The 27,013-nt window shown below is 32.4% G+C and overlaps 2 protein-coding genes across 18 annotated transcripts in view; one reads left to right on the top strand and one right to left on the bottom strand.

Moving 5' to 3' along the window:
- Positions 1-27,013, top strand: part of LOC129793612 (potassium voltage-gated channel subfamily KQT member 1) — a 151,115-nt gene that overhangs the window by 94,893 nt on the left and 29,209 nt on the right. For 8 of the 16 annotated variants that reach the window (XM_055833750.1, XM_055833756.1, XM_055833749.1 and 5 more), the window contains 6 exons: positions 16,784-16,918; positions 18,374-18,456; positions 18,526-18,701; positions 20,546-20,671; positions 20,819-20,929; positions 22,774-22,961. In XM_055833750.1, the coding sequence (XP_055689725.1) occupies positions 16,784-16,918; positions 18,374-18,456; positions 18,526-18,701; positions 20,546-20,671; positions 20,819-20,929; positions 22,774-22,961 (819 nt within the window). Of the gene's footprint in view, positions 1-16,783; positions 16,919-18,373; positions 18,457-18,525; positions 18,702-20,545; positions 20,672-20,818; positions 20,930-22,773; positions 22,962-24,587; positions 24,645-26,515; positions 26,564-27,013 lie in introns of all 16 variants that reach the window. The other 8 variants (XM_055833743.1, XM_055833759.1, XM_055833757.1 and 5 more) reach the window with 3 other exon arrangements.
- LOC129793629 (flightin) lies at positions 1,005-5,834 on the bottom strand. Of its 2 annotated transcripts, XM_055833789.1 has the most exons (5): positions 5,603-5,804; positions 3,644-3,876; positions 3,426-3,578; positions 2,217-2,255; positions 1,005-1,734 (listed from the first exon to the last, which is right to left on the bottom strand). In XM_055833789.1, exons 2-5 carry the CDS (start codon positions 3,826-3,828, stop codon positions 1,593-1,595), a joined length of 519 nt encoding a protein of 172 aa, XP_055689764.1. In that variant the 5' UTR covers positions 3,829-3,876; positions 5,603-5,804; the 3' UTR covers positions 1,005-1,592. The 2 variants fall into 2 exon arrangements, with proteins under 2 accessions (XP_055689764.1, XP_055689765.1); XM_055833790.1 differs by lacking the exon at positions 2,217-2,255 and having other exon boundaries at positions 5,603-5,834.

Below are 27,013 nucleotides of genomic sequence, written 5' to 3'. Positions count from 1 at the left end.
CAGGCTTTTCTCTCGCTATTTTTTCCACTTCTTCTTCATCTGTGCAAACATGACACATTGCAATTGAAAATAAATTTTCAGTTTCATTTACCAAATTCATACACAACCACGTATTGATATAAATATACCGCTTGGGGTGGAATGAGTGAAAAAAAATGTTTTTTTTTTCTTCTCTTCTTTATTTTGCGAAAAGCGGAAAAATTCGCAAATTAGAAGGAAGTTCCGCGATGTGGGTTCTTTTCACTAGCATACATATTTCTACCTCGTTGAGCAGGAAAAGCTCCAACACGGAAGCTCTTTCGCGCCAACCCATCACCCACTCGGGGGTGCTCTATTGGTGCAATGGTGATTTATTCGGGGGAATCATGAAATGCCACTGCTGCATACTTTTGCACACAGCACGGGTGGAAAGGGGGGTGTGGTTCCCACTGAAATATTAGGTGATGGTGATCAATTTATTCGATAGTCGTTATTGAATTATTCCAACACCATTTTCCACGCGTTTTATCCGTACAATCGCTTATTTATTTTTTGTTTACATATTTTATTTATTTTAAAATGTTGGGTTTTTTATTACCTTATCGTGTGAAATATTTTAATAAATGTATCAGAAATATGTTTGTTTTTATCATGAATTTCCCAGAGAATTTATTTCCTATGCGGAAAAATTGAATTTTAGCTCAAATGTTAGTTCAAAATGGTAGAGAAAAATTAATTAAAAAATTCCTTCTTCAAGCTGGGTTGAAAATTTAATTTTGTCGTTGAAATTTAATGAAACAAATATAATTTTTGGATCTAATAACTTGATTTTGATTATAAAAAAATTGGAGAGATTTAAAATTCTGGGGAAAGCTTTAGCTTTCTTTTAAAGTTCTCTGCTGTACCTATATTCAAAAAATGTTTTGTCTGAGCTTTTTTGAGAAGCTTTTCAGTAAATAAAACTTCCAAAAAAGACATAAATCGTACAGAAATCACAAGAAATAACTTTGAAGAAAAGAAAACAATTTTTTTAACATTAAAACTCATTTATTTCTACATTCATTAAATTCTCTGACAAAGGACTTAAACTAGATATAATCCGACAGAACTCCTTTAAATCCACAAATTCATTTTTTTCACGTAATTTACATTTAAATAAATAATTTATTTTTATTGCGATGCAACTAAAGTCCCGCTCAAAATTATAAAATCTACTATTATTTTCTCTTTTCTTAAAAACATTTTTTTATAACAATTTTTCATTTCTTTTTAAGTTTTATTGAGGTGCTCTTCATAATTTCTTCTTGTTGTTTATTTACTTTTTTTACAGAAAGAGACGAGATTTGAAACGACGTAACGTACATTTAGCTTTTTCTTTTTTTTTATTATTCTTTTAAACATTTTTCAAAAAGTCATTTTCTCATTGGGATGACTCTGAAAATGTTTTTTTTTGCTCCATTTTGGGTCAGATTTAATCTAAAATCATTTTGTTTTTGATTCTCATTTGAGATTCTCAATTTATAAATTTTATTTTTTCAAAATTTTTCGTACATTTTGCATTTCGAATTCATTTTTGATGATTTTTTTTATTCTCTTCGCAATGTCCACTTGTTTTACAAAATGCTGGAATACTTCCGGCTAATGTAGGCTCTCGAGTGGTAGTTGTGAGCCTTAATGGATGAACTTAGTGTTTGAATCAATTTGCTGTCGCCCTTCTTCATTGGTGTGCAGCATTCAAACACAGGTCGGTGTTTGCTAAAAAGATACATAGATTTTACAAATTTAATTTTGAAAGTTCGCCCTTTTTGTGGTTAGTTAAAAAAATCAAAATGCCAAAAAGCTTTAATTATTTAGAAAGAAAATAAATTAATTTTGCAGCAGAGTGGGTTAATTGTAACGAGAAAAGAAACGTTATATTTTAAATTTTTCTTTGAAATTTTCATGTAGGAATAGTTCGAAGCAATTGTTTGGATAGAATAGCATATAAGAAGCATTTAAAATAAAGAAAAAATCATTTTAGAATAACAGAGATAGAAAACAGTACGCAACATTCATTAAACTTTCTTGAGAAATTTTAATGATTAAAAAGGAGTTTATTCACCAAGATGTGATGAAATGTGAATAAACTCCTTTTCGAGCAATTTATAAAATTAATCACTTCAAGAATATTAAACGTGAAAGAAGGAGTAGTCCAATGAATGTGACGCACTGTATTAAATCATAATTGAGTTATTCACCTCCTATAGTCGGACATGTAATTGTAAACGTCATCAATTCTGCAATATAATGAATATTTTAGAGAAAAGAGACAATTTATATATAGAAAAAATATATATGTAGGTAGTGAGAGTCAAAAATTCATTAGATATGGTTGTTAATAAAATAAATGCTTCGTCTCTCGAAATTACTGAAAAGCATAAACAATTATAATGAATTGTGCTGTATTGTATACCTGCGAATGCCGCCGTGCGCGGAGGCTTTTGTGGTTGTGAGGAAAAAGCAATATTATGTATTCTTAGTCAGGGCTATGCCGATGATTGAGGAAATCGAGAGGAGTTGGTAAATTTAGGAGGAACAATGAGAGTCTGGCAGTGTGACAAAATGGTTCGCGAACGATAATAAACAGCGTCGAAATGAGGGACATTCTAATCACCTCTTTTTTTTTTTCTTCTTTTCTTTTACAATTATATAATTCAATTCTCTTGCGTTTTTTCCTGGCTTATTCCGCCTTATTGGCTTCTACCCCCCATTGCTATTTTTAGCCGAAACCACGAGAATCTTCACAATGATCAGATATCCTAGATCTCTTGCTATTCGTGCACAAAAATTCATCACCAATGCTTTGTTGGTGAATCACATTGAAAAATTTGGATTGAGAGCACATGATTGGTGTTTTCTTTAACATTGTAAAAGAGCTATAATCATTCTCTGTGATGTTGATACGTTTCACTCGAGCGTCCGTTAGTGACGCCATCTTAGCTAGGCTTTGACCTCAAATACTCTTTGTCTAATAAAAATCTAATTTAGATTGCAATTTAAATTGGTCAGCCGTTCCCAAAGGTATTCTCCCCTCACTCTCTTGTCGTCGTACACTTATCCAACACCGCAATAGCCCTAAAATAGAGTTGTTAAAAAAAAATCCCATTTTCACTGACCTTAACACAACCCAATTTTCTTTAGGGTTCAATGCAATTAACCTTCTGAAGAAAAATTAATTAAAAATTTTTTAACTGATCACATGAGAATCCCAGACCGTGTATACAATTTTACCCTAATTTGCACTGTTTTCAACATCTTATGCAATATTTCTTCATTTTGCTTTTGCCGAATGAAAGCAAAAGTTCCTTTATATCATAACCATCCACTTTTAATTCTCTCCGACACTTTTATAATTTGTTTCGCATCAAAAATTTCTGCCAGCCCCAAAAATATTTAGTTTTGGTTACCTTGTGTGCGTCCTGAGCACTCTTTCGGCCCACGTCTGTGCCCGTGGAACTTCTGGTTTCAAGCCTCGATTCTTCTTATCCAAGTACTCAATTACATCGTCGTAGTAATTGGTTCGGTAGTCGTACATATAGTTGTACTGTAGAAATTGCGGCCTAGAAGATTTCCCCGACATTTTAGCCCAAATAGAAGAGAATTTGAGGAAAATTAAGGGACTTACCTAACCCAGTGCCTGTTCCACTTTATTGGTTTACGATAGTGTGAGTCATCGCCTGAAGGGACTTCCTCTTCGGGGCGTCCAGCAGCATCGGTGGCTGCACCATCGGCTGCGGCAGCAGCTGCTGGTGCTTCAGGCTCTGGTTGAATATCACCCTCGTCGAATGCCCATGGATCGTCCTCAGCCATTTTTTTCTAAATCTCCCTTCTAAGTTTTTTGTGCTTTGAGAGTACGGCCTGTGTATGATGGGATTGAGAATGAAAACAGGGATTAACGTGAAGCTCAATATTGAAGTGTTTCATTGGAAAACGCCACAAGTCCTTTTTTTATTTTTTTTTTTAGATTCTCTTATAAACAAGACTTTTAGAGGTTTTTTGATAAAAAAAATTAGAAAATAAATAAAAACTGATTAAATAAATTGAAAAAAAAATTTTTGAAGAGTTATTCGAATTTTTAATTTGGCTAGAATATTGGTAAAACACTTAAACTATACTGGATGCATAGGAAGAAATGATAAGAATCCATTTGATTGTTTTTGAAAAACTATTTAGAATCTAAAGATTCGTTACAAAATTCTTCTGTTTATAAGAAGAACTAAAACAGTTTGAACCTTATAGTTTAAGTTGGAATCTAGAAGATCTCAAAGAATTCAAAAAGTCTTTTTAAATAAAAATATAAAAATTATAGAATTCTTTTTAAAAAATACTATTTAGATAATCTAATGAAAATTAATCTAAATATCTTTAGAATTTTTCTCGAACTGATTTTTTTTAATTCCTAATCTTCACTGAAATTCTAACCACCTGAAGATTTTTCTACTTCCAATTAAAGTCCTTTCTGAACAAACTATTCAATTATTCCCATTAAATTAATTTAATTTTTTTTTTTAAGAAAAATCATTGAATTTCCCATCACTTCTCTTCACTTTCATCCAACAAAATATCCATGTAAAAGAGAACTTGCAGCTTTTTCAATATAAATACTTCAAAATTCAACAAAAATTTTCACTTTTAGCTTGGGAGAAGATGAGTGGGAAAAATCAATGGGATTTATGGGTTTGTGCATAAATTAGTTGGGGGAAAAAGAAATATTTTGATTTTCATCTAAGTCCGATAGAAACCAATGTCAAATGAAAACTTCCACATCAATTTGAGGTGTGAGTGCGTAGCAAAATCTCTTCCGTTCCTATTCATAGTTCTAAATCTAATCGAATCATAAATCAACCACCGATACCACTTGCTTTGGCTACAAAGTCCGTAGGAGTTTAACAAATTACTACAGGCATATAAAATTTGTGGAAGAATTTGCTGTGAAGACTTGGCTAAAGCACACGATGTCCTGGAAGGAATTTCACATCACAAATATGGACCAACAGATGCGTTGGCTTTTTTTTCATCATTTAATCCATTTCCGCGGAGCTGCCGTGAAGAAGAGGGGCTTTGATGTGAGTGCACGGAAAGTGAAATGGCACTGTTGGGTCACGCAGCATTAGGAAATTTGATCTTCTTCAAAGCCGAAGCCTTACGTAATTTTCTCAGTGTCTCTGTGGGAATATTTCCCGTTGAAACTATTTGAGCGATATTCTGCCCAATGCTTCACGCACTTTGTTAATAATATTTTCCAACACACAAAATGATTTATTTATTTATTTCTTCCTTTGCGCAAATCCCGCACTCGCACCAAACAAATTTACTTTTTTGTAGAATCTTCAGTTTTTTTTTTTTCGAAGAATAATTTTGCAGAAATTATTTAGGAGGAAAGAATCGCACGCAGGTGGGTGGTGGGAGGGACGTCTCCACGTCACGGAGAAAAGAATGGAAAATTAGATGATGCAAGATTGACGCACAAGAAAAAAAAGTTTTCACATTTCTGGTACTGATTAGAATGTTTTTTTTTTGGAGGGGAAAAGGAGTTTTGTGAGGTTGAAGAATTTTCTTGATAAAACCACCCAGCTAAAAATACCTCTTGCGGGGCAATCGACTTGTGTATCCTGAGGATGGTAAGACAAGACTAACTTTATTTATGAAACTCTACCGAGAGATTAGCAAGTGTCACACGGTGGAAATGCGCACACCAGATCGCTAAAACAAGATCATTTATATTTTATTTCTAATGGTGCGAAATCTCGCCTCACACCCGTGTCCTATCTTTAACACTCAATCCGCAATTGTGGATTGATTTACAATATTGTAACGAATCAAAATCAATTGGTTATTGCCTGCACCTATGTGGGCACATGTGCTCATACATTATGTTTGCTCCTGCTGCCCGCTTTTATATTATTAAACCTTCTGACTTTTCTCTGTACCATAAGACAGACGTGGGGCTATTTGGCTGGGGATTCACGCTCTTACAGCCATATTATGAGGAGGTAGATATATACACAATATACATACATACATAGCATGGGATAGGTGTTGAGACGAGACGGAAATTTGTGAGAATTGCTGATTGACATCTGAATAAAATTTTGCTGAGAGATTTGCTCTCACACGACGCTTTGATCATTCACAATTTATTTATATTTTTTATGCAAAACAATATTATTTTTTTATTTGTTTATTTGTTTATTTTTTTTCATAGACTGGGAAGAGTTTTAATTTTTAAACATTTCCTTATGTCTTGTGTGTTGAGATTGCCAAAACAATCGAAGAAAATATTGATATTGCAATAGAGACGCCGGGTAATTACTGGAAGGGAAAATTTTCAAGACATATATTGAGCCTTTAATGAAAAATTTTATTTCTTTCAATTGATGATATGAAGGAATAATTAATTTTCAAAAGAAATCCAATAAAGACACGCGAACAATGAAGAAAATTAATTGAAGACAAGATATTTAGTCTATTTATAACAATTTTAATTTGTAGGAAGATAAAGCAAAGTCTTTTACATAGAAATTCAATTTAATTTGTCATAAAACATAAATTTTAGGGAGCTCCATTGCAAAACAAACGAAAACTTTCTTAGCTGTTGGGAAATAAAATGAGGCTACCTTCCCAATAATGTGGGTGAAAGTTTCAAATTAAATTTGCGTCGAAAATTAATCAAAACATAGCCTCCTGTGGGGGTTGAATTTTAGCATGAATTTGCATACAGTTTAAATGAGAAACATCAAAGAACATTTATGGAAATCATACATTATGCTTGCATCAACATATTTGCCACCAAATGTAAAATTCAACCAACTGCTTCATCAAATGCTGCAAAAACTTTTGCATTTTGTGGGGAAGGGGGAGGGGGTTGAGTTGCAAATGCAAAGTGAATGCCTTTTGCAGAGTATGAGGAATCCTTGGAGAAATTTTAACATTTAATTTAATTGCAAAACAAGGAGAGGCAATTTCTCATATTTTTCTTCATGAATAACACTTGAGGGGAATTGCATAAAATATAGCTCAAGTTTTGGAATCATTTTATGTTGTCTAAACATGAGAAAATTCAGCAAATCCAAAAAGGAAAAGTTGAAATTGTAATGAAATTTCATATTTAATTGAAATCAACATAATTTGTTGTATCAATAAAAGCAAAATGTTGTTGCCACATAAACATTTCCCGCCGTCCTGCCGTTTTGAGTTCAATTGAGACGAATTAAACGATTAAATTATCCCTTTTCCCGACGTTACAAAATCCCATTAAAGAGAACTTTGTAAACCAGAAAAGACCGTCAAACTTATCAAAAAGTAATTTCTCTATTTTTTCCTTTTGCTCTCCCTTCAAATATGAAAATTTAAGCAAATTCCACCCTTCAATAAATTTTCAATTGAAAAAAAAATACGAACCCTCATAAGGCACGCATAAAATGTACCAAATTGTTTTGAAATTATTCGCCAGGCTTTTTCACAACTCTTTGCATTGAGAAAAATAAGGGCATGCTAAAGGATCGGAAAATTAAGCTGTGTTCTCCCTCCCTTATGCTGTGAGGGAGTTGGGGGAAGAAGTTCACAGTGAAAAAGCGAGGAAAAGTCATAAAATTATGGGGGTGGACACATAGCACAATGTGTACATATGCCTAGAGGAAATAAAGAGAGTAAATAAATTTCACTCAGGGAGATATTTAGGAGGCAAGAAAAAAGCTCTCTCTCTCTCACTTTCCGCCACTTGATAAATATTCATTTTATTTTTGGCCACAAACGCACAACAATATTCTTCGTTTTTTTTTATTCCCAATTCCGTAACGCCTACAGGGTGGTGGCAATGCCTGAATGGGTGGTTGCGTATATAGCGAGCAAACGGCACCCCTCCACGTATAATTTTCCATACGGAACATTGTCAAATTTTATACAAATTTTCCTCATAAAGTGCCGAAATTTGTAACACCATTTTCTTGGAAAAAATTCCTCGTGGGTTCATTGATATTGTGTCACCCACCAACGCGCATTTCAATTGCAAATATGCTTAATTCCTTTTGAATTTGACTTTTAAAAGAACCTTCTTTCTGTATTGAAAGAAACTTAATTTGTGGTGTATTTACGTGGAAAATTGTCAGAAGAATTGTTTGAATTGGAAAGAAGATAAATTTTACTTCAAGAAAATTAGTTTCTTTAAAGGTTTAAAGATACAGTGTAAAAGCTATTAACCCTTAAAGAGCCGATCTAGGGTTTGGTTGAATCTCAATATAGATAAACATTTTTTTGACATCAACTAGGAACTTTTTAATTTTTCTTTTCAAAATTTTTTAAAAGAAAATTCGTTTAGAATGTTTTTATATTTTTTTTTCACAGACAAATATATAGAGAGAAAAAGCTTCTAAGTCAGTCTAACCTAAAAAAAAAGAACCGATTTTCTTTTCATAATAATTTTCTTGAAAGATTTAATTGAACATCGATAAAAAATCATTTTGGCAATAAGAAGTACGAAAATAAAATCGTCAAAGCTTTTAGGGTCAATAAAGACCTCTCCATGACACTGTACGTTATTTTTCTTACCCCTGGCACACTAAAGGTTAACTAGCATGAAAAATTAAGTCCTTAATACATCCAAAAACTTCACTAAAAAAGACGAAAAAGACATCTAAGCGAGGGAAGAAAAAAAATCCCCGAAAAATGATTCCAAAATAATCTTTTTTCGCGTATAAATTTTCCATATCTCTAGGATTAGGCACATAAGTTGACGTCAGAAGCGTGGTGGGTTTCCGATACGTGGAGCATTTTAGCCAAAAACCACAGCGGGGGTGGTGTGACGACAAGGAAAATTCAACAAAAGGAGCAAAAGTTTTAAAGCATATTTTCCGCGTTTTTAAGCTCACTTATGGTGGCGTATTCAAATTCAAGTGGCGCACACAGCATGAAGCTTTTTGGATGCGAAAGAGAATTATGTGTGTGTCACACCATAATCGTCACATAATGGAATTGCATGGGGGGGTTGCTTTTTCATCCACACTTTTGCCCTCTCGTTGACACCACAGCACGTCCTTCCTTCTCACCAGGGCCCTGGTGTAAAGCTTTGTTCAGTACAATTTTATGCTTTTACACCGGCGCCCCCGGCTCATGGAGGCGGAAATATTTTGAACTAAACTATGTTCTTTGAAACGCTGAAACTATTGAAACATATACCCACCAAAAAAACACAATATGACATTTCCGCGGAAAGTCGTTGGAAAATTCCATCAAATTAAATATTTTATTTTTATGAAATAAAATTATAAATAAATTGAACATAAATTAATTTATAAGTAATAATATCCCATCTCAAGTGCCAGAATTTCCATTTTTAGACATTACGGGAGAATTAGGGGGGAAAATTCAAAGAATTCTGGTAAATTTTTTGGTCACTTCTGTTTTCTAATAATGAAGTGATTCTTATATGTTCTGGCGGTTCTGACTACAAGAATTTTTATCTCTTGATTTCATTCACGGAAAAAAAAAGTTGTACGGTACAGAAATTGACATATATCCAAGCCAGAAATTCTTATATGTCTCTGCCACGCATAATTTGTACTCGAGCCACTTATAGTTCCAGTCTCGGCTACAAAAGAATTTTAACTGCCTCACAAATTTTGTCATTTTTTCCCAATACACACATAAACATGGTCATTTTCATAAGTCACCGAGAAAACTGTGAGATTTTCCGACAAATCATGAGATGTTATTGTAAATGGGTCCACAGGAAAATTGCACTTCTTCAGAGAAAGTCAACAACACCATCACATAACCTAATTTTTGAATGTTTTGATTTTTCTCTAAAATTTCTGAGCTAGAAATTTCAAATGCCTGGGAGAGACATAATTCATTTCTACCCTGGACATTATTATATTCTAACGCCAAATAGCTGGGAGACATATTTTTTGTGTCTACCTTGGCTATTCATTTTTTTCCGTGTTCCAAAGAGTCAGAACTTCCATATTCTCGACAATCAGATGTTCTTAATGAAAAAATTGTTTTTTTAAGTTAGATTTGAGGTCACTTTACAGTACCACTTTCTTTTCCATTAACCCAATAATTCTTCAGACGAATAAAATCATTCCAAAATCACGAATCAATCCTTTTTTTCTCAACAAATATACTAATTATTCCTAAAGGGTTCTTTTCTTCTTCAAAATATCTTTAAAAAAATCTTTAAAAGAATAAAATCATTCTAAAATCAAGAATTATTTCTTTTTTTTCTCCACAAATATATTAATTATTCTTAAAAGGTTCTTTCCTTCTTCCAAATTTCTTTAAAAAAATCTTTATTAGAACAAAATCATTCTAAAATCAAGAATTAATTCTATTTTTTTCGCGACAAATATGCTAATTATTCTTAAAGCGTTCTTTTTTTTCTTCAAAATATATTTTAAAAAATTTTTAAAAGAATAAAATCAAGAATTAATTCTATTTTTTTTTCTTGACAAATATATTAATAAAAAATTGTGGCGGCCATATTGACTGACACTATTGGCTTGACAACATATGAAAATTTCAGACCTCTAGCTATAATAGGGGATAAGATATAGCGAAAACAAAATTTGGGGTTATTCAAAATGGCGGATGGAGGTGTGGGGGGGGGTTGGTTTGACCTCATAATCGGATGTCTTTCAGTCGATATTTTAACTTTTCCGTTGACCGCAAGTCACTATCTATCAACGTTCTCTCGCAATTTAGCTTTGTACTACAGACGCCCGGAAAAATATGTTTGGCGCATACGTTTTTTGGAATGTGCGGACACTAATTCGTGCTCGTTTCAAGTTTGAGCACGACCTGACGACTTTCGATTTTGCTCGGTACACAAAAGCTGTGTCTGAAAGAAACACAGCTTAATCATTCCTAATTCAAGAATTTATGATTTTATTCTAATATAGATTTTTTAAAAAGATATTTTGAAGAAGAAAAGAACACTTTAAGAATAATTAGTATATTTGTCGCGAAAAAAAAAAGAATTAATTCTTGATTTTAGAATAATTTTATTCTTTTCAAGGTTTTTTTAAAATCTATTTTGAAGAAAAAAAAGAACGCTTTAAGAATAATTAGCATATTTGTCGCGAAAAAAATAGAATTTATTCTTGATTTTAGAATAATTTTATTCTTTTCAAGGTTTTTTTAAAATATATTTTGAAGAAAAAAAAGAACGCTTTAACCTGCTGGCCGCCAAGACCTTGGAACTTCCTTAGAGCGCCAAGGTGGGGTCGTTAAACGACCCCAAGAAGGAAGTCGATTTTCTCATAAACTATATAACTGGGAACTGTCGGGTCACTACCTTTAGACTCCTTATATAGTCCTCTTGCCCTTTGCATCACAAATTCGCCACCCGGAAACACGCAGAAGAAGATATTAGGGAAAAACTTTTTTCACTCATTTTTCACACTTTCTTCGTGAGAAATTTGCCACGAAGTTGACCGCAACTGCTATTTTTTTTCACTACTTCCCCACATTCCCCTCACTTCCCGCACCGTGATAAATGGCAATATTTCTCGAATATTCTTTATTGTTTTGCACATTTATATGCTTCTAATTATGTTTTATGTTGTTTATGTTACTTATTCGCGATAATTCTGACACTGAGAAGGTAAAGTGAGAAAGTAAACACAACCCTTCAACCATATGATTTATGATGTGACTAACTTCATTCTAAGAAATTTTCGGCAGCATGGCCGTTACACCAATTTTTGAATTCCCTTCTTCTACATTTTCCTTGATAACTTTTCTTGTGGTGGTCGGATTGAGCTGAAATTTTTACACAACCTCCTCAGATAACCAAGGAACTTATTTCCAAAAGATGGGAACGCTAACTTTTATTTGTCAAGTTATAGCACGAAATATAGGGCTGGGGTCGTTCAACGACCCCGCTTGGCGGCCTAGAGGTTAAGAATAATTAGCATATTTGTCGCGAAAAAAATAGAATTTATTCTTGATTTTAGAATGATTTTGTTCTAATAAAGATTTTTTTAAAGAAATTTGGAAGAAGGAAAGAACCTTTTAAGAATAATTAATATTTGTGGAGAAAAAAAAAGAAATAATTCTTGATTTTAGAATGATTTTATTCTTTTAAAGATTTTTTTAAAGATATTTTGAAGAAGAAAAGAACCCTTTAGGAATAATTAGTATATTTGTTGAGAAAAAAAGGATTGATTCGTGATTTTGGAATGATTTTATTCGTCTGAAGAATTATTGGGTTAATGGAAAAGAAAGTGGTACTGTAAAGTGACCTCAAATCTAACTTAAAAAAACAATTTTTTCATTAAGAACATCTGATTGTCGAGAATATGGAAGTTCTGACTCTTTGGAATGAAATCAAGAGATAAAAATTCTTGTAGTCAGAACCGCCAGAACATATAAGAATCACTTCATTATTAGAAAACAGAAGTGACCAAAAAATTTACCAGAATTCTTTGAATTTTCCCCCCTAATTCTCCCGTAATGTCTAAAAATGGAAATTCTGGCACTTGAGATGGGATATTATTACTTATAAATTAATTTATGTTCAATTTATTTATAATTTTATTTCATAAAAATAAAATATTTAATTTGATGGAATTTTCCAACGACTTTCCGCGGAAATGTCATATTGCGTTTTTTTGGTGGGTATATGTTTCAATAGTTTCAGCGTTTCAAAGAACATAGTTTAGTTCAAAATATTTCCGCCTCCATGAGCCGAGGTCGCCGGCGTCTGAAGATGGAATTTGCGATATCTCAGGGCCCTGGGAATTTCCCAAGAGACAGCAATATCGAAATTGCATCGAAAGGGTTTTTAATACATGTTCGATAAGTTATTATAGGTATATACCAGAGGCCCTATAGGCTGTGTAACACGGATGGAAAGGAAGGACATCACACTTGTGATAAGGAAAATTATGTTTGAAGGACAACGTGTCCGAGGAAGATTGGCAAAATTCTTAAGAGACTTTCGGATGAGGAAAATTCTTGCCAGAAAAGGAAAATTAATTCAGTTAATTCATGTGCAAAAAAAGCTCAATTTTCGGCTCAGCATTCAGAAAGAAAATTGCTTTAAATTCCCAATAAAATTCATCTAAATGTTCAAAAAGTGGATAAAATATCTCGAAGAATTCTCCAAGAGAGAGTTCATTTTAATAAAATTCCTCCATATGTACGTGCAACATATCGGATAAAATGGATAAAATGAAGTTATATTGAATATCACGTATGAGAAAAATTGAGAAAGGCAAAAACATGGAAATTGAATCACGAAGGCAAATGACTCAAATAATTCTTGAGATTTTTTTTTTCGTTTCGGTACATTTTGTCTCCTGCGGCAAAGTACAGAGAGAGAGGCAGCACAAAAAATTGCTCATTGATATTCTTGGCAGATGGAAGAATTTTGCATGAGAAACATACTCAAACCTCAGATGATTTATCACTATCAATTTGAATCTTATTAAATCACATTTCAATATTTATTAATTTAATCAAATTCACACAACAATCGATCATTAAATTGTCATAAAATCTTCTAAAATAAACATGTGCTGACTTTTTAACCTTTTGACACTCACAATCACTGCAGTTTCAGCGAAAAAATTCAAATTGCTCAAAAAAATGAAACCAAAAAAAATCACAAACATAAAAAACAACCCCCCTAAATGCTCTGGTTAATTAGGGAGCGAATAAAAAGCGGAAAAAAGTGTCCGCATAATGGGCATATTAATGTTAACACTACACTACCGCGAAATTCCGTGACGGACCTTAATCTGTGCCAAAGAGAAGAAAAATAGCCTCGTAACATTTTTATTAGTGCGGTGGTGGAAAAAGCAGGTAAAGCAAAGAGAAGGAAAATGAATTGTGGAAAACACGGGGGGCACACAAAAAAATCAAATGAGTTAGGCCCTCGTGTCTCTCCCAGATACGATCGCATTTTCTTCCCTACCCCACCCCCCTGTAGAACCTCCCTTTTGCGCTTATCAAAAATGCATTAAAAGTCCTTCGTGTATATTACAATAGAAATAAAAAAAAAAACAGGAGAAAAAAAGCTTCAGTCACTTTCATTTTCTTTCATTCCATTGGCAAAAGAGGGACTTTGTGGAGTGAGAAGGATGAGGGTACACTCAGACAAAAAAAATGGTTGAAAATAAAGAATATTAAATTAAGAAGAAGCAGATGGGAAGCGGAAGTTCTTTTTGATGGGAAGATTAGCCTTTGAATTAATTAAATTTTCTTTGAGTGATTTTAATTTGAAATAAATTTATGAGAGACTGAAAACGGTTAAAAACCGTTAAAAATTGAATGAAAATTGACATAATTTTAATCAAATATATTAGGAAATAATTAAACATCATAAAAAAATAAGTCTCTAAGATCACTTAAAAAATAAATTCTACCCTCTGCAGAGCCTAGATTTTAGTCTCAAGTGAAAATACGTTAGCCTAAGGTCTGAAGAATCCATAAAATATTTTACTTTTCTTATTAAATTCCATATTTAATCCAGCTCTCAAACTTTCATAAATTCACTAATTAAGCTTAAACCTTCTTTAGACCAGAAACTTGAGCTTTTGTCCTTTTAATGTTAGTCAAGATTTAAGCTCCGAGACTAAAGAAGCTCTTACAGCAACTTTGGGAATTTTTCCCTTAAACACAAAGCTATAGAACAAAAATTGTTCTGAGTGTACCACACGCGTGAAAAGTGAAATGTGTTGAAAGAGATGGCATTATTTTAAATGTAATTAAAATTCACGCTATATATTTTTTCACATTTCACCCGCTATCGTGCAGCATTGTGATGTGTTTCACTTAAAATTAATTAAATTAAGTGAAAAGCGGCATAAAAGTCGTGATACTTTTAACGTTTCATGCGATATCACTGCATGCGTTTATGCAGGGGGAAAGTTTATGCTTCATTCTATATAGTTAATTTAATGCCGCATATATTTTTTTATTTTCCAAACACTTTTCAAACTGTTAAAAAAAGTGATTTTCCTCGAAAATAATTTTTTGTAGGGAAGGGTTATTTTAGGAAGTTGATGAAGTATTTTTAGAGATCTTTTTTTTCGGCTCGTGATTTGTGGGAAGCTTTTCTGATCAAATGGTGGGTTTTATGTTTTAGGTTCTCCTCTCTTTGATGCTTCCGAAGGAAAATTCATAGGTTGTATGTATTATACGATTGATTTATGAACAAGAATCCTCATGCTGTGCTCACCTTATAAATTATTATATGGAGAGCGAGAGAGGCCAGTAGAACTGGAAAGGGAATTAACGTAGATTTTCTCATGGCGAAATATGTGACTTATGTTCTCGCTTTCCAACATGGTGTACCATCCGGGCTATGCATTGTTTATTTTTAAGGCAAAGATATGTGTGTTGGGGATTTGGAAATGCCCACACGGGGTATGTAGCACAACATGTAGCTAACATGGGGACAGACACAAAACATGACCTTTTGTTGGACTTTTTTTTTACCATCAAACAAAAAACACCACATATTCCGCAAAATTTTCATGTCATTTCCTGACTCATAGAAGGTAAAGAAAGGAGTTTCACTTGAGAATTTTCCTTGACTTTCTGCCCAATAACACATATCGCCTTTGTCCTTTCCACCACTTGAAACATTTTCATTTTGATTTTCTTTCTCAACCCCTCTCTCCAAACAAAAAAAAATAGAAGAAAATTTATATTTTCTCACAATAATTCTATCAAATGGAGAGACTATAAAAGAAAATTTAATGTATATTTTTCCACGGAGATTAATCATGTGCCATTAGCGAGAAACCAGGGAAGAAATGTATATCACACCATAAAATTTATTAGAAGAGTCGAAAAATAAAATTAGGGATGAATCATGTGGAAAATAATTACTCTTCTGCGCAAGAAATCCATTGCAAAAAGCTCATGGAGTAAAAGACAGTTGAAAAATAAATTTATTATATAGCAAACACTTCTTCACCGCAGTCGGCAGTTAAATCCCCCGCAGGGGATGTACGTATACACATAAAACTTTTGCAAAAGACATGAACTTTTGCTTGCAGAAATTTATGTTTTTGAAGATGATTCAGAGGAGTGGTGAAGAAACAAATAAATGTCTGTGTTATGGGTACAAATTTCAATCACTTCTTGTGCCATCTTAATTAATACATTAAGGAATCTCATTTTCTTGCGTTATTTAACTTTACCACACACCGCGCGTAGTCTTAATTTGCATCAACTTCCTTTTTCCGTTTTTCTTTCTTTGGTGGTTTAAGTATCTTCCACATCCCCTCGAGCTCTTTTAGCTTCTTTCGCTCAGTGAGCTTTATTGGACGTTGACACGCAGCGCGATGCTTCCGCGCGAGGGCTAAAGTTCCCATTTCCACGCATAATACATAAACTTAGCTACTCCTCAAAAGGGACTTCCGCATAAAATTTTCCACGGATCAAGTGCAAATTAAGGAAATTAAATAAACTTTTATTGAGCTTTTTGAATTATACAGCGATGAAACTTTTTCACATCCGCATTGGGGTTTTTCTTTTGCGCAGTTGATTTATATTCTTTGTGATGATATCCTTATGCTGCTATATCTGACAAAAAGATCTTGTTCAGGAAGATGTGGGGGAATTAGGAAGATTCTGTTTGTTTTTTCAAACTTCTTGAACAAGTGGTCAAGGGATTATGTCTGCAAATGAGCTTCTTGCACAATAAGAAAGTCAAAAAGCTCCAAATTAACCCATTCCTTACCCCTGATGGCCTATGTTTTTTTTTGATTTTTTTAATTAAAAAATTAATGAAAATCTCTTTTCTTTGCAGATTTTTAATGGTGTTCACATGCCTGGCCTTAAGTGTGTTTTCTACAATACAAGAATACGAGGACCAAGCGATTGATCTCCTTTTCAGGATGGAGATTATCGTGGTGATTTGGTTTACAATTGAATTTTTTTTACGGTGAGTTTCCACCATTATCGCATTTTATAAATAGGGATAATTGGAGCTTTTTTAGACAAGCTTGAAGGATTTGAATTATGATCTTTGTTTGAAGTTTAAAGACATTTTTCTAGGGGTTAAAACTTCTCACATTTTTTTAACACCTTCCCATTAATCATTAATTAATTTATGGGTATTCCTATGCAAACTCTGATTATGAATTTTCTCTCATTTTTTTCCGATAATTTAACTGTTTCCACGATTCTGTTGATTTTGTTCATAAATGATTGGTGGGGCAAAGTGGATCAGTGCAATTTAAAGAGCAAGGTTGCCCTCAAAAAATTACCTTTCATCTACACCGCATAAAATACAATTTTTCAGGGATTTTTCATTGTTCAGAACACTTTAAAATCGAATGCAAAAAAATAACATAAATTCTCATTAAATATCTATTGATTTTCCACATGTTTCAACATTAGTAAAAAAAAACCAACATAACATACAATACAAACATGCATAACCTTACATGACAAGAGGGTTAATTACGATTCATGTAGTGAAAGTTTTTCCAGCAGAGCATGGATTAAAAAGCCATAACATTGGACTAAAAAACGCGAAAAATAATAACAACTTTCTCTCTTTCATATGTAGGATTTTTCAGTCCCTTTTGTTCCATAAAACCATTCCTAACTCCCCAACAAATCATTAGTTGCTCGAGTTTCGTTGTTCCGAGTGGTTGTGTTTTTTTCTCCATTCACGCAGCAGCAGTTAAGCAAAAAAGCCGCCACACGGTGGTTAAACAATTAAATTCAAATTGTTGCAGCAAAAGAGAAGTTTTTTGGGTAAAATGTTGAACCAAAAATCCACAAGTAAATAATTTTTATTAACCGTATTTGGGCAATTAAAATTTTACATCCTTCTTTTTTATTTATATTGATGGTAGAGTTTTAAACTTTTATATTTCCGTTTTTGCGCAAAAATAAAAAAAAAAGCTCATTGAAAGCTCATATACCTTTCATATGACGCCATCAAAGGGTTGCAGAAAAAAGTGCTGAGAGGATAAATTAAAAATTTAAACCAAATTATTTTGAATTTAGATCATTAAAAATACATATTTTCAGCTCCACAGCTAAAAGGGAAATTTTGCAAATGAAGCATCTGAAGCATATAAATAAAAATCAAAACCAAACTTATGAAATTATTTGTGGAAAAAATAGTTATTTCAAAGTTTATGAAACATTAAGCTTTGAAACATGATCTCTTTAGCTTTTTTTAAAAAAATAAAATTTTAGAATAAATAGAAAGTTCCAATTTGAGGTTAGTATGAGACCTAGGAGACCCAGTAACCCTTAAAAAGTTAAGCGTATCTATTTAATCTTTAAGAAAATAGAAACCTTTTAACTGGTTTATTATGCAACATTTAATCTTCTGAAACAATAATAATATACATAAAACAAAATGTAATTTAATTTCCAGGTTATGGTCTTCAGGATGTCGATCTCGATATCAAGGCGCAATCGGGCGTTTACGATTTTTAAAGAGGCCTTTCTGTATCATCGGTAAGTGCAGTGAAAATGTTAATTTACCTCCCTTCCTGTATTTCCTAAATTAATGTTGCAATTTTGTAGACATAATCACGATATGCGCATCACTGGTGGTGCTCGGTATGGGAACTTCGGGACAGGTGTTTGCGACCAGTGCACTGAGAGGCCTTCGTTTCTTCCAAATATTAAGAATGGTGCGGATGGATCGACGTGGTGGAACGTGGAAACTTCTCGGGAGTGTCGTTTATGCTCATCGACAGGTTAGTGCTGAATATGAATAACAAAACATGATTTTCCTCTTTGAAACATTCATGAAACATTGTGTACAAGGCGCGTGTTTGAAATTGAATTTTTAAATTCTTTTATGAAGACTCAAATTTAATATCCCTTACAAGAGACATTTCATCCTTTTGTCCTCAATTTCTATTGTCCTTTTATATTATCTAGTTAAAAATTATATACCCACATTGTGTAGCAATTTTAGTACTGCCTTAATAGGGTCAAAATGGAGCGCAGAATATTCTTTTTCTTATAAACCGCACGTATTAGGTGGTGTTTGAAGGATATAGACAGAAAAGGAGAGCAAAAGAGCAAGAAAAGTGGGAGGAAATGATGCCGACTGCCCATTCTTAAGTATATAGAACGGGCTATTATATTAAATTGTGCCTTGAATTTATATGTGGTGTAGGGAAATGGAGAAAAATGGTTGCATAAGTCCCTCCACTGACCCATTCATTTCTGCTTCCTCACCGTATATGGGCTCTTATTTTTCCCGTATGTGGTCATTTAAATTGCCTGTCAGCAAACATATCCACCCAGCCACCACAGACATCTCCACGCATAAGGCAAGTTTATTTATTGGAAAGCAAAGTGAAGGCCCCACACTCCCTTACCACCCACAACTGGGTGGTGGTGGAGAAACTAAAGTCATATCACGATGAAAGTGTGCGAACGATATAATGGGGAATAGTTAATTTGAAAATGCGCCATTATACATAACATAACTCCACCCTTATGCTCTTCATATTTATGCCAACCATCATCGTGGTGCAAGATGAATGCCTCGTGCTCGTTAGGAATTAAAGTGGAATAAATTTCAAAATATTTATTAGGGTATTTCACTCAGGAAAATGTAATGCAATGTAAACAAATTACAGTGAAAGCAAGTAAATTTTACTTATTTATCCCTTTCATGGACGAAATATGTATAGAAGAAAATTGATTACTCATGCTTAGCAAGGGATAAATTTATTCGGAATATTACTGAGAATATCCTGATGTTTTGCGAATAATCATAAAATTCAGAGAATAAAAAGAATTCGTTAAATTTGAAAGAATATTTGTTAAGATGAGAAATTTTTACAGAATTTAGAGAAATATTTGAGATCATTAAAAGAAAATTCTTCGATTAAGAATGTTCTTCAAGTTAGAAAAATATTTGCCAAAGCTTAAAGAATTATTCAATTTGCAGAATATTTAACGAAGTTCGAAGAATACTTATTCAAATTCGAAGAATAATTTTCAAATTCGAACTTAATTCTTTAAATATTCGAGTAATAGTTGCAAAATTCAGGGAATATTAAAAAAAATGGAATAAATCTTTTAATATTCATAAATCTCAGATAATTGACTCTTCAGCGAACAAGAAACCCTTGAAATTCGGTTAAAGAGTCTTGAAATTTTAGTGCAAATTTTAAGGATTTAAAGGGTTTCTTGGTTGCTGAATAGGGTTAAATATTAATATAAATTAAATGAAATTTATTGTTTAGGTATAGACAATATCCAGACCTCCTTATTAAATTTTAAACCTTTTCAAGAAGTAAAATTCCCAAGAACTTGTCAGCCCCTTGACCCAATGTAGAAAAATCAAACTTAAGCCATGCGAAGTTGTTTGCAATATTGAAGAAAAAGCTCCACACAAAAGCGTTTAGAGTCTTCTTCAATATTATATACATTACATACACAATGTTTGACCAATAGATCAATATAATTATGTTTGTTTTCTAAATAAGAATTGGTGTGTGTATGAAAAAAAAACTGATGATACAGAAAATAATTTATTTTTTCTCTCTCTTTCTATTGTTTTTCATGTTGACTTCCACAGGAACTGATAACAACATTGTACATAGGTTTCCTTGGCCTTATATTTGCTTCCTTCCTCGTATACTTGATGGAGAAGGATGTAAATAAAAAATTTAATAATTTTGCTCAAGCTTTATGGTGGGGCGTGGTAAGTGTTGATACCTCTTGTTTTATATATTTTTCTTTCGTTTTTTTTTCTCTCCTCCACCCACACATCCTCCCATTAATCTATTTCCAATCAATGCTCAATTGACTGAAAATTTCTAATCTTCATATTGATATCGTATTTCCACAGATAACGCTGTGTACCGTGGGATATGGCGATATGGTGCCTGAAACATGGCAAGGAAAATTAATAGCATCCTTCTGTGCTCTTCTTGGAATCTCATTTTTCGCACTGCCGGCTGTAAGTATTTTTTTCTCTTTCTCTTTCCCACCAATGAATCCTTTTTATCCTTTTTTATCTACATGTGATTTATATCAGTGTGTCGCCAACCGCTTAAATTCCCCCCAAACCCTCTTTGCAAACACTATATAAATTTAATGAGTTTAATTTGAATTGAAAAAAAATCGCCATTGGCGCTTGCATGTTACGTACAGTACACACATGAGGTCATTAATGAATGGTGCATAAAGCATACAAAGTCTCCAGTCATGTCTATAAATCCAAAAGGGATCAAATGGATTTCAGATCGTGTCACTTTTGGGTGGTGGTGGTCTGGTGAAAGGGTTATTTATTGTTTGCTCTTTCAGCAAACCCCGCATGGGGCACCTCCGCCGCACACGAAGCCCCGCAAATGGATGACCAGCTAAACCATTAACCAATAATTGGTTGTGACCTTAATAACTGATGTCACAGCAAAAATTTTCCCCCAAACACATGGAAATTAATATTTATTTTGGTGGAGGATGGTCAAATAACTGAAGCATGTGATGACTTTTCGTCTTGATCCTTCATCTTCCTTTCGTCTCCTCGCCACCACCCCCTCCCACAAATTATTCAATTTTATCTAACAACAAACACACCATGCATGTCAGTTTTCCAAGAAATAAGATGCGAAGTTTAAACTCATCTAATATATTGTAGAGAGACTAAAATGTTGAGTGTTTGTGACATTATGCTTTTATAGAAAATAATAATGTTCAAGGATTTGGAAATTTGTTAGCATATTTACCATCATTTATATATCTATACTGAAAGAGAGGATTTATCAGAGTGAAGTTTTTGAGGAAATTCCCTGTAATGCAGATAATGGATTTTCTCTTTAAACTAATCTTGGACTGTAACCAGAGTTGGGCAATTTCATGTAAAATTATTTGTTTACATGATTTTTACATTTTACATGTAAAAAGCGTGTAAAGTATACAAAAATATAAAAAATATGTAAAGAATTTGTAAAAAACAATATTTGAGAAAGAAATGAGCGGAAAAACCTAAAGTTTGATTTTTATTTGAAGTAATTAACTAGTCTTTAAATCAAAAAGTTGTTTTACATTAACAGAAAAATTAATTTGTAAAAAGTTTGTCAATTTTATTAAAATGTTTTTAATTTCTTAATATGTATGCACATATTTTCTCCTTTATAATGGAGCTGAAAACATTTCTTACAAAACTAGAAATGAACTTTCCCAAAAAATTTTGAGAATTTTACGAACCTTTAACAAATTAATTTTATCTGTGTTCTCAAATTTTTTTTTTTGAACTCATTCTTTGTTATTCGATTCACCTTTTCTGATTGTTTTCTTTGAAATTTCAAAACTCTCAGATCTAAAAAAAATGATGCTGTCTGGATCCGATCCTGAGAATTTTAGCTTGAAAAACTGAAGAGTTAACGATTGACCCAAATTTTTAAATAATTTTCTTGAAATTGTTTATTGTTTTTTTTCGATTTTGCCTCCAAGGATATTTTTGCGACCTGTTAAACTCTCAAAAATTTTAAAGAATAAATTTAGAGAATGTTCAAAATTAAGTAGGTATACTTAATATAAAATCATTCTGGGAACATGTCAAAAATACCTTTCGCGGTGATTGTTTTGTAATTAACTCATTTCAAATTCCACCTCAAAAATGTGGTCTTGAGGGGGTGGATGAACGTGTGGGTGGGTGAAGTGAACAGAGCAAGAGCAGTGGGGGATATCAATCAAATATTCGTGGGAAACATTGTGAACAAATAAACTTGGTCATGTTCGCGGTGTTGTAGTACAACAAACAAGGAGCGCGAGATTTAATTTAAAATTGTGTCGTTTCAGGGCATTCTGGGCAGCGGTTTCGCCCTGAAGGTCCAGCAACAACAGCGTCAGAAGCACATGATACGCCGTCGACAGCCCGCGGCTACGCTCATTCAATCACTCTGGAGGTGCTATGCCGCCGATGAGCATAGCGTCTCCGTGGCCACGTGGAAGATCCATCAAGTTCCACTACCAAGTCCGCCACCATCGTGAGTATCCATCCACATTTCACATTAAACCCATACTTTACCACCCCTCTTTGTTTTATATTTTTATTCATTTTCACCCCCCTAAAAAAAGCTAATTCTTCCACTTTATATTTTTTCTGATTTTCTTGACAATAACTTTTATTTTTTAATTTGATAACAAACACCTTTTCAAATAAAAAAGATATTATATAATGTTTCTCAAATGTGTGTGAAAGATGAGTAAAAAAATGTAATTTATTTTTTATTTTCTTCCTCCTTAAGCAATCTTTTAATGTCCTTCCGTCGCACACAAATTCCTTCTATTTAATTTTCATCATTCCACATTCTAATTGGCGTGTTTCTTCTCCTTATAAAATGAGGAATTTTATTAACATTTCTTATATATTGCATTCTAAAAGTCCTTCTTTATTAATAAAGCAAAAAAAGGGATTATTATATGGAATATCTAAGTATTTTCTTCGTGTGAAAAAATACTTTAAGAACTTACCCCGAAAATTTCCACAAAACTACGAAATTTTCCTGAATTTATAAAAAAAAATATTTTTGGTGTAATTTTACTTTTCAAAATTGCAATCTAAGTGTTTTCCCTTTATGTTCTGACTCTTAATTTATTGTTCTATTTATAGTTCTGAGTACTGGGATAGATTGGTTAAAGGTTTAAGTGAATATAGGTAAATTGCAGGCAGAATTCTCTCTTTTTCTTCTTTAAAAGAAAATTAAATATTCAAACACAACAGAAATGAAAATTATTAATCACAAAAAAACAATTTTTTTACTGCAAAATCACTTGTTCGAAATTTTTTTTGACCTAATTTCTGTTTGCATATTTCCCCCAAAATAAAAATTCTTCTTGAATTTTTTTTTGTGAAAAATACTCCAAATTCAGTATTATCTCCTTTTAACTGAAACTCTCTGCGCATCTCTTTCTGCCGATTTTCCTTGAGTTGCAAACCCCATCTCTGCCTCGAGCCTGACTTTAATGTCTTGAAGATTTTATTTTTGTTTGAAAGTTTTTATTTTATTGAAGTTTTATTGAAATTTAAAATTAAAATTAATCTTTAAAATTCCCTTAAATAATGTTTTAATATCGTTAATTCTTAAAGGTTTTATTGTTCCTGTTATCCAATGAAATTTTTTTAAGCTAGACTGAAAGGTTTTTTACACGCTGGGCGTGTGAATTAGTTAATGTAATAATTAGGCCAGTCGGGTAACAATTTTATACCGTATTAATTAATTTATTACACGTTGGGTAAGAATAAAATCCGAAACTAAAGTATTAAAAGAATTGATTTGAATCTTGGTAGAAATTTTATTTTATAGGCAACAACATTTTTTTAACCCTTATAACTTAAAAAAACGCTTCTAGACAAATCAATCCTAAACACGTAAGGGTTAAGAAGCAAGGTCTAAAACTAACGGATATACCAAAATATTGTAAAAACTTAAGATTATTTTTTTCCAAAATAAAATCTTTCAGTATAAATTCTTAAATTATATTTATTTAACCCCCCAAAAACTCCCCATTAATTTGAAACAAAAAGCAAATTAAATAAAAATTGAGTTAAGCAAAAAACAAAACTTAATGAGAATTCTCATCTGTATAAATTCAATTTTGTTGTACGAAAGCTTTCGTGGCCAAAAGATTTACCTATTGACTAGACGATATCCCAGTGGTGTGGAAAGGTTGGTGTCTTACATGTGCTCAATCTTCTTTTATTTTCTTCTTATTTAAAAAAAAATACAATTAACTTTATTCTAACATGAACGACACACTTTTAGTAAAATTAAAAAAAAAGAAATGAAAAACTAATTTGTATATTTTTTGTGTATTTAATGAAATTCTTTTTCATGTTCTGAATTTTCCTTTTTCTCTGTGTTCTTAATCTCTCTCTCAGTGTTTATTTTCTCGATGTGATCCCATTTATGCAAATAATATATCCTTGTTAAATCACTTTTAGGAACATTACATATGTATACACTTCAAGTTACCTAACCTACCTATATAAATATTAATGTTTGTGACATGCATTTTGTTTAGAAATTCGACCTAATTTAATTCCTCCTCACCCAGGGAGTGTGTAAACAACTTTTTCCAACCCCTCCGTGTGTTGCATTAACTTTTATTACTATAAACACTTTCTCACCCACAGCATCATGCGGTGTGGGGAAATTGCGCGTTGACCATCGAGGCGCGTAATTTTATTACAACTTAAAAAAAATATGCAAATTTATTGTATCAACAATTCCATAAATTAATTGCACCACCCCCTACGTGTTGGGGCGGGAGGGGGTTTAATTGAATTTCAACGCTATAGAGAACAGTGCAAAAAAATGGGATTTTAATCAGGAAAAAAGGCACAAAAAAGCATTAATAAATTCCAATGGGGGCGACATTCTTTTACAAACTCACAGAATTTAGCTCAAAATATGATTCACTTCGTGTGCTTGTGGACTATAAATTATTTCTTTACGTGTTCCCCTGTGAATTCCAACAAAAAAAACACAAGAGTTGATTTTTATGTAATTAAGCTCACGTGAGCTTTTTTTCCTGTTCACCAAAATTGTTAATTTCCTTTAAAAAAAACTCACTAAAAAATTACATAATTAGAGGAATTTATTCGTGAAAAACAAACAGATTTTTCTGAAGAATCTTTCGCCGGGGATCTCTTTTCATTCTCAAGAATGGAAAACCAATAAAGGAAAACTTTCCCTTTTTATTTTCCTTTTTATTTATAATCATATTTAACTCCTACTTTGAGTTTTCTTTTAGCACAAACATCTATCCTTCTGCATCAACGATGTGAATGGTTAAAATTATATTTAAAGAAAAATGCAATGTCAGCAATTGAAAGCAATGAGCAATGTGCATGATTGTCTTATAAATTAAATAAATTCTCAAGGAGCTAGAAAACCTCCCTATAAAAATTCTCCCAAAAATTGTACCACATTTACCTGTTTTATATTAATTTTTATTGAGTTTTTGTTGAAGAATTTGTTTGAAAGAAAGAAAATATTTCCAAGGGGTGTTTATCTGAGGAATATTTAGAGTTTTGTGTCGATTAATCCGAATATTGAAGTTTAATTTGAGGATTGACGAATATTTCTAAATAATTCTTTTGAACCCAAACCGAATATCCACATACTTTTTCCCCAGATAATCACCCCTTGAAAAGAAAATATTATCCTCTTACGTAGAATTTGATATGTATTCATTAGACAGTAATGTAGCTGGTAGAACCCACAGATTCTAAATTAAATTCTCTCTCTCGTTTTTTTTTCTATCCAAAATTCCACTTTTGATCAACTAATCGAAAACAAAAAAAATTGATTACAAAAAAATACAAAAATGCAAAAATCTTCGGCCGCCGTCATCGTCATCATGCTCTTCTGCCACGTGAAAAAATATTTGCCTCAATTTTTCATACAAAAATTAATTATTAAAAAAAAAACAAATTGGAAATGCGGTTTCACCGAACCAAAAACAAATTTAAAAAATCATAAACTTGTGGCAAACCACCATAAAAAAAACATTGATCAAATTCAAAACAAATCAGTTCAAAATTGGAACCACCCGATAAATTGCCATCAAGTTCCGGTGCAATGTAAGTTCCTAAACTTAGCATTTGCAATTAAAAAAAAAGTCTTTTATTAATTAGAAAGTTTTTATTGTAAAATAGCGATTTTTATAGCATTTAGATTTGACTGATTGACTGACAACGTTAACTTTTATATAAATTTTTTATCTCATTTTCTTCTCTGTTCTCGTGGATTTGTTTTTCCACGATAAATTACGTTTAGATTGTTCTCTATTTGTGTAAAAAAAATGTACATTTTTATAAAATGTGGCTTTTTGTCTTTTTTAAGAAAAAGCTCTTTTTTGAATTTTGTGTGTTTATAAAGTTTTTTGATGTGCTTCGATGTTGTTTATATACCGTGTTGTACAGCAAAGTTCTCTTGTACATTGCAATTTTATCTACATTATCCGCCAAAGGACTGGCTTTAATGGAAAAAAGAACTTAGTTTTTAAGGGACATCCTTAGCTTGGAGCTTTT

This window comes from Lutzomyia longipalpis, chromosome 3, assembly GCF_024334085.1.
Source record: "Lutzomyia longipalpis isolate SR_M1_2022 chromosome 3, ASM2433408v1".
In the NCBI taxonomy this organism is placed as follows: Eukaryota; Metazoa; Arthropoda; class Insecta; order Diptera; family Psychodidae; genus Lutzomyia; species Lutzomyia longipalpis.
Note: the sequence above shows the minus strand (reverse complement) of the source record. Positions and strands in the feature narration are given on the sequence as shown.